Below are 7,664 nucleotides of genomic sequence, written 5' to 3'. Positions count from 1 at the left end.
TGTTTGTCGCGTCACATCGTACACGAGCAATGCATCGACAGCTCCCCGGTAATACGCACTGGTGCGCGGTATCTGCAGCACATATAAGCAAAATCACCAATAGATCTCTCATCTCAACCGAATTAAAAATATCCGACCAGATGAGTTAAAAGATGGAGAAGATTGATCTGGCCGGAAAATGAAGAACGCACCGTTCTTGTCCGGCGGTGTCCCAAATCTGGGCCTTGACGACCTTGTCTGCTACGTGGATGGTTCGAGTGGCGAACTCGACGCCGATGGTGGACTTGGATTCCGGCTGAATTCGTCGCGGGTGAACCTGGATAGAAGGTTGGATTTTTCGACGCCGGAGTCGCCGATCAGCACCACCTTGAACAAGTAGTCGTAATCGCCTTCCGCTCTGTAAGCCCCCATTCTTCTTTGCTCCTCTTCTTCTTCTGCAGTTTTCAATTCTCTCTTCGACTCCCCCTCTCCCTGTATTTATGTGTGTGTGGGTAATTGCGTTCCTATGAGGTGTGTCATGAATTCTGTTTAGACGTTCTCCTCCGTCCAGAATTCGTAAGACACGTAACTGTTGATTGCTCCTTGAGCTCGAAGAAACTGAAGGTTGGGACGGAGGCTTGCACCGATGGTGTTCTTCAGACTGCTTGCCCGGAGGAGAACGTCAATGCCTAGGTTTTTGTCCAGGTACCATCGTTAATTACTGATATTGTTGGTGCAGGGGCTTTTGATGGCACGCCGGAGGGTGTGGGTTGTTCCTGATGGCCTGCAAAAGTTTATCAACTTGGCTATGAGTTGTGTACGAGAATCTACAGCAGAGAGACCTTCAATGGGGGAAAGTGGTAAGGAAGATAGGCTGAAATGACACAATTATCCCTCACTTACACGGTCATTTAACAGAATTACGGACGGAGGACCAAAAATGTCCGCGTCACAATAAGTCTGTCCATAAAATGGTAAATTTTATTATGAAGGATCAAAATTATCCGTGCCACTATAAATCCAGGACAAAAAATGTCTTTTACTCAAAAGAAAATTAAGAATACTTAGAAAAATTCAAACCAAAAGTAGTATTGTAAAGAATGAAGTCATTCTTGAATTGAATTTTACAGATCTCAGTATTTGTGCAGATTGTATTAAAGGAAAACATTCAAATAACGCAAATAAGAATGCAGCCACAAGAAGCACACAACTCCTTGAAATTATACACACTGATATATGTGGACCTTTTGATATCCCAACTTTTGGAAAAGAAAAATATTTCATCACATTTATTGAGGATTTTTCACATTATGGTTATGTCTATTTGTTGCATGAAAAATCTCAATCAATAAATGCCTTAAAGGTATTTGTGGATGAGGTTGAAAGACAATTAGACAAAAGCGTGAAAATTATAATATCGGATAGGGATGGTGAATATTATGGAAGATATACTGAGAGTGGACAATGTCCTGGTCCATTTGCTAAATTTCTTTAAAAACGTGGTATATGTGCTCAATACACAATGCCTGGTACACCACAACAAAATGGTGTTGCAGAAAGGCGTAATCGTACCCTAATGGAAATGGTTAGGAGTATGATGAGTTATTCTTCTTTATCCTTATCATTGTGGACATATGCTTTAAAAACCATCGTTTATTTATTAAACAGGGTTCCTAGTAAGGCAGTTTCAAAAACACCTTTTGAACTGTGGACAGGAAAGAAACTTAATTTAAGACACCTTCATGTTTGGGGATGCCCGGCGGAGATACGCATTTATAATCCACATAAAAATAAACTGGACTCAAGAACAACTAGTGGATTTTTCATTGGTTATCCAGATAAATGTAAAGGGTATAGATGCTATTGTCCTAGCCATACTACTAGAATTGTTGAAACTGTAAGTGCCAACTGCCAAGTTCATTGAGAATGATAACATAAGTGGGAGCGTTGAACCACGAAAGGTGGAACTTAAAGAAGTTACAATGCAAGATTCTCCGATATCTTCTTCTCAATTTATTGTTCCTGTGCGCTCTGCCTAGAGTTACTCAAATTGCTCATCCTGCAACGGTTGAACAATTTAATCACCTACATGAACAACAAATTAATGATCAAGAGATTAATGATTAACCACTCCATGAAGAAGTTGACAATGAATCCACATATGATATTCCTATAGAAGTAGCATTAAGAAGATCTCAAAGACAAAGGAGATCAGCTATATCTGATGATTATATGGTTTATCTTCAAGAATCAAATTTTGATATTGGAATTGATGAAGTAGTCCTAATTCTTCTAAATGGGTCGAAGCCATGAAAGATGAGTTAAAATCAATGGAACATAATGAAGTATGGGATCTTGTTGAATTGCCTGAAGGTTGTAAGCCAGTTGGCTATAAATGGGTTTTTACACTAGTACAGAATTGCAGATAGGCTACCATTGTAAAAGACAATAAGCTACCATTGTACAATGGTTGCCTATGAGAGGCTCGCGGAAAGTCATGGACTTTATGACCATTTTGAAATGGTCGCGCATTGTTAGTAATACACGACCATTCTTGACAAAGAACGGTCGCATATTGTATTTTTTTTTAATTCAAAGGTAAAACGCGACCATTTTGAAGCTAGAAATGGTCGCGTTTTCCTTTTTTATTATTTTAATAATTAGTCATCCGCGACCATTTTTGGCTAGGAATGGTCGCGGATGACTTTTTTTTTTAATATTTAATTTTTTTGAAAGGTTTAATATTTAATTTATTTTAATTAAAAACTCTAATTTTTTTTTTTATAATTCATGTACCTGTTACAACTTAAAATCCATATCAACAGTACTCCACAATACAATTTATCTATCATCAAATTAAACAGAATAATACTTTTAACACAATGCAAATATATCATCAAAACACAATAATACTTAAAATCCTCATACTTTAATACAATAATATCATCAAAACATATGAATTTTGTCTACAAGAGGTAAACCTGCCAAAAAAAATATTTTCTTGGGCATTGGAAAAGAACTAATAGCAGAAACGAGCTCGCCTACATACACGTCTTCGCTGGAGTACTGGCAGTATTTGGCCCAAATAGTAATCCGGTTCTGACTTCCTTGGAACACGCATTGTATACGAGGGTTTCTCCATTGATGTCATGACCTTCTCCGGGACTCTTTTGACAAGCATGACATCCTTCGCCAGGTACTGGATAAACAAGTTCACATCAAATATGTCGAGAAAATCACTGCATTTCAGAAAGACGAAATGAGGAAATGGTTGAAACTTGCTTTACGGGTTGCTAAGTAAACACCAAAATCCGGACCAAACCTATCGTTCTTCCAGAATGAATGTTGATCCAACTCGGGCACAACTAATGTGCCATTCAGAATCCGTGAAACCATAACTGCATCAGTTATCTGAAAGGTAACAAATGCATACAAACTACAAGTTACCAAGCGAGACAGCCAAAACAGAAACGATCAAAGTATTTCAAGTGTAATAGTACACAATTGTTCTATTAACTGGAAAAAAAAAAGAACTATACTTACTCCAGTTCTTTGTTGGTTGAGACCTCCACTAGTTGCAATAAGTAAATAGCCATTTGATGATTGCTCACTAACAGCAGCTATAATAAACAATGTTAGAAACAATTTTTTCTTTCTTTCGTTTTTCTGGCCAAAAGGTAAACATGTAAGTAAATAGCCATTTGATGATTGTTCCCCGTGTTCAGGAAGCACCCACCGCAACCCCGAGGGCGACGCATTGCGTGGAGGTGCCGGGACATGTGCAAGTATGGCTGTCAAACATGGCAACAAGGAAATAAGTGAACACATACAATTGTCTCATCTGCAGAACCTTATAAAGGCAAGTGTCTTACCTTGCAGGATTTAGGCACTACGTTCGCCATTTCAGCCTTTGCACGGGACTTCCTGCGCCTAATTATCCCATGGTACTGCTTAGGATTCACGATATCAGGCCTTCATTCGACGCCAAATTCAGTGGCAGCATGATTCGCCCCTATACATCATTTAACAGTCCAAGTATATGATATCAGTATGGCCTATTTCAGATTCTCAGTAATAGTTGCTGCTCTATTTTTGCAAGAAACTAGCAAAACTCTATATAAAAGGCCTCGAGATCAATTCCCTTTGTATCTAAAACAAAAACATAACTAAATAGGCATAAAGTATAAGATAATGAAGACTACATACCACAACCTGAGGTCCATAAGCTGTATATATAACCTATAGCACTGCTCTCCATAAGGATACTTGGCACATATCTATGTCGTTTAAACCAAAACCAGGGAAAATAACATTGGTAAGACGAGAAAATACACTTGCTGGCTATAATACGTTTTTTTTTTTTAATATTACGAATAAACTTACCAGAGGTTGGCCAAATCCAAACTCAAAGGGACCTCGGTATTCCACACTATCTAGCTGTGCAGAGGTTGCACCTTGCACTTGCGAAAACTTCTGCACATTTGCTAATGATTTGCAATCACCTGTGTAATTAATACTTTAAATTATAAATTTTCTTTACTAAACGGTCTAGCACAAGATGACAATATTTGGAGCTTTCAACATATCACAATGCAGTTTTGCAAACTTTTTCTGAAGAAATGTTTGGAGGGAGCTGTTTTTCTTTCTTTCTTTTTGATAACTAGTGGTTCTTAGCATTCCTAGAAGCCCCCGGGAGGTGCTGAAAACGCTTTACAAAAAAACTATGCAGAAGGCCAGTTCAGAACGAGCTTATGAAGTCGATGAGTTCCTCAAATGATTGTATATAACCAACAGTCATATTTGTGTTTTTGTAGTTTCCACAAAGACAGACATAGCTGCAATGAAAGAAAAAAGATGGAAACATAGGCAAAAAGAGTTCATGTCCTAAACTCCTAAAGGCTCGATCTTTATTTAAACGCAATTCTTCTAAAGGATTCTCGCCTCACATCGAGCTCACAACAATGGAATCACAACTAAAACTCGAAAAGCAAATTAAAGATAGAAAATTACCAGGGACAATAGCGAATTGGCCTGTGTTCCCCTTGGGCAGCTGCTGTTGTTCCACAACACGTTCGACCTACTTGCTGCATATGGCTTGATCCCAGCAAACCAAAGATAATCTCATTGTGTCCTTGTACATTTTACTTACAAGAATGTGAAACAGTGGTATCAACATGAGATAGGAGACTAAGGCTAAATGCCAGCCTAGAAACTGTTTGAAAGTGGTTTTTATACAGAATAGTAGTTGATTTGCCAAAAAAGCACACTACCCTCATAATCCCTAAACCAACAATTCTTTAATATTGAGAATACAAGAGAAGCGCCTTCAGGCATTAGTCAAGTCCATGAAACAACACAAATGTTAAAATGCACGATTGCCAAGCATCAAGGGTACATAAGGAGAGAACTAAAGAATCAAAACTTTAAAAGCCATACCTGTGTAAGTCTTATTGTACACAAGATGCCACTAACTGTTTGGTCCTTTATTAAAAGATTTGCAGACTTGTTGGAGCAAATTGAGAAATTTGACATACATAGTGATTGACATAGTTGAGTTCTAAGAAATAAAAAAAGAAAGAAATGAATTGCAGATGATATTATTTAGATTATTATAAGAGTGGTAATGTAATACATAGGAGTGCAGCTAGCCAAGAGCCAAATATTTACAAATTTTACAGTCCATTCCATATCAACAACTAATCCAGCCACATCAACAGATCAGAGATGCTACCAACAAATTTCCATAAATGCAAAAATATGAATCTGGCAGGAATTAAGAGCCAAAGGATATTTCCTTAACACTTTACCCCTATGACTCTATAGCTTAATCAACCAACATCCCAAACTACCACATCCCACTAGTCACACTATAGCAAACCTTCCCTCTTCCCTTTCCTACTGGGCTTCTCTATGATGTCACCGCTACCCACTCAGTCAACATTAATAAAATTTTCCTAATAATAAAATTTTTAAAAATCATAAAATATCACATTTTATCTCAAATAATAATAAAACATTAATATATAATTTTTTTTTTTTTTAAAAAAACCTACCTGATCGGAGTCGGCGGCAGTGGAGTCGTCACAGGGAGGCCGCCATCGTCGCAGGGCAAGGGAGGGGTGCAGATCGACGGCGTGGTGGCGGCTGTGGCGTCGGCGTCGCGGTGGTGGGTGTGCGACGACAGTTGGTGGTGTGCGACGGTGGTGGCGTGCTTTGTCGCGGTAGCTGTGAACGGTGGTGGCCGGGGTGCGACGTGAAGCCGGAGGTAGCCAGTAGTAGCTGTGCGATGGGTGGGAGTGTTGAACGAAGCTTTTAAGAAGGAAGATCTAGGGTAGACGAAGATCTGGCGATGAGACGCGAGAACGAAGCTTTTAGATCTGTGCGTGGAATAAGGTAGACGATTTCTATCTATTAGATCTAGGGCTAATATTAGGCAACCATTTCTATTGGAAATGGTTGCTTATTATAAAACAATTTCTATTTTAAGGCAACCATTTCTATTAAAAATGGTTGCCTATTAAAAATTAATTTTTTTTTAAATATAAAAAAAAATACAATAAGCAACCATTACAGCTACAATGGAGGCGGATTATTTATCATTTATTTACAAAATTGCCACTGCAAATTTTTGGACTAAGAATAGACAACCATTCTTTCAACAATGGTAGTCTATGGTCAATCTTCTATGTTCAATTTTGTACTAGTGTTAAGACCAAACACGAGTCAAATGGCAATATCGAACGATACAAGATCAGACTTGTTGCCAAAGATTTCACTAAAAAACATGGTATTGGTTTCAACGAAACATTTTCACCTGTTTCAAAGAAAGATTAATTTAAAATAATTATGACATTAGTAGCTCATTATGACTTGGAGCTATATCAGATGGATGTGTAAACTGCCTTTCTGAATGAAAACTTATAGGAAGAAATTTACATGAACCAGCCTGAGGGTTTTTCAGTTGAAGGAAAGGAACACAGGGTGTAACAACTTAACAGATCGATATACGAACTTAGACAAGCTTCCCAACAATGGTATCTTAAGTTTAATGATACTGTAATGACCTTTAGATTTAAGGAAAACACTGTTGATCAATGTATATATCTGAAGGTCAATGAGAGAAGTTTATATTTTTGATTCTGTATGTTGTTGACATTTTGCTTGCTACTAATGATCTTGGTTTAATGCGCGAGACCAAGCAGTTTCTTTCTAAGAACTTTGAAATGAAATATATGGGTGATGCATCCTTTGTAATTGGAATTGAAATATTTCGTAATAGATCACAAGGAGTATTAGGGTTGTCTAAGAAAGCATATATAAGTCTTAGAAAGATTTGGAATGGAAAAGTGCTCTGCATCAGTTGCTCCAATTCAGAAGGGAGATAAGTTCAGCCTTATGCAATGCCTTAAGAATGAATTGGAGTGAAAGGAAATGGAAAATATTCCTTATGCATCTGTTGTTGGGAGTTTGATGTATGCCCAAACGTGTACCCGACCAGACATTAGCTTTGCTATTGGGATGCTTGGTCGATATCAAAGTAATCCTGGTATGGATCACTAGAAGGCTGCAAAGAAGGTGTTAAGATACTTACAAGGCACAAAGGAGCACATGCTTACTTATAAGCGGTCCGATCACCTTGAGGTGATAGGATACACAAATTCAGATTTTGCCGGGTGTTTGGACAC

The 7,664-nt window shown here is 38.0% G+C and overlaps 1 protein-coding gene and 1 long non-coding RNA gene across 2 annotated transcripts; both read right to left on the bottom strand.

Annotated features, from left to right (window-relative positions):
* Positions 1-2,986: 2,986 nt before the first annotated feature.
* On the bottom strand, positions 2,987-3,593 carry LOC109157345 (uncharacterized protein At1g04910-like). Its single transcript, XM_019305240.1, has 3 exons — positions 3,523-3,593; positions 3,302-3,390; positions 2,987-3,218 (listed from the first exon to the last, which is right to left on the bottom strand). The coding sequence occupies exons 2-3, from the start codon at positions 3,373-3,375 to the stop codon at positions 2,999-3,001; spliced, it is 294 nt and encodes a 97-aa protein (XP_019160785.1). The 5' UTR covers positions 3,376-3,390; positions 3,523-3,593; the 3' UTR covers positions 2,987-2,998.
* A 617-nt stretch (positions 3,594-4,210) lies between these two features.
* On the bottom strand, positions 4,211-5,076 carry LOC109157342. Its single transcript, XR_002050216.1, has 3 exons — positions 4,990-5,076; positions 4,363-4,481; positions 4,211-4,256 (listed from the first exon to the last, which is right to left on the bottom strand). It is a non-coding gene; the product is annotated as an uncharacterized LOC109157342 (long non-coding RNA).
* Between the last annotated feature and the right edge of the window lie 2,588 nt (positions 5,077-7,664).

The sequence above is a fragment of the Ipomoea nil genome, unplaced genomic scaffold (assembly GCF_001879475.1).
Source record: "Ipomoea nil cultivar Tokyo-kokei standard unplaced genomic scaffold, Asagao_1.1 scaffold2779, whole genome shotgun sequence".
Classification (NCBI taxonomy): domain Eukaryota; kingdom Viridiplantae; phylum Streptophyta; class Magnoliopsida; order Solanales; family Convolvulaceae; genus Ipomoea; species Ipomoea nil.
The sequence above is the reverse complement of the archived record's forward strand: the minus strand, read 5'-3'. Positions and strand labels throughout refer to the sequence as shown.

Excerpts from the sequence above, each read along its gene's own strand:
- LOC109157345 (XM_019305240.1), bottom strand. The coding sequence starts at position 3,375 with ATGGTTTCACGGATTCTGAATGGCACATTAGTTGTGCCCGAGTTGGAT. Across the intron at positions 3,219-3,301 it reads TCATTCTGGAAGAACGATAG|TGATTTTCTCGACATATTTG; the intron begins GTTTGGTCCGGA and ends TCTGAAATGCAG.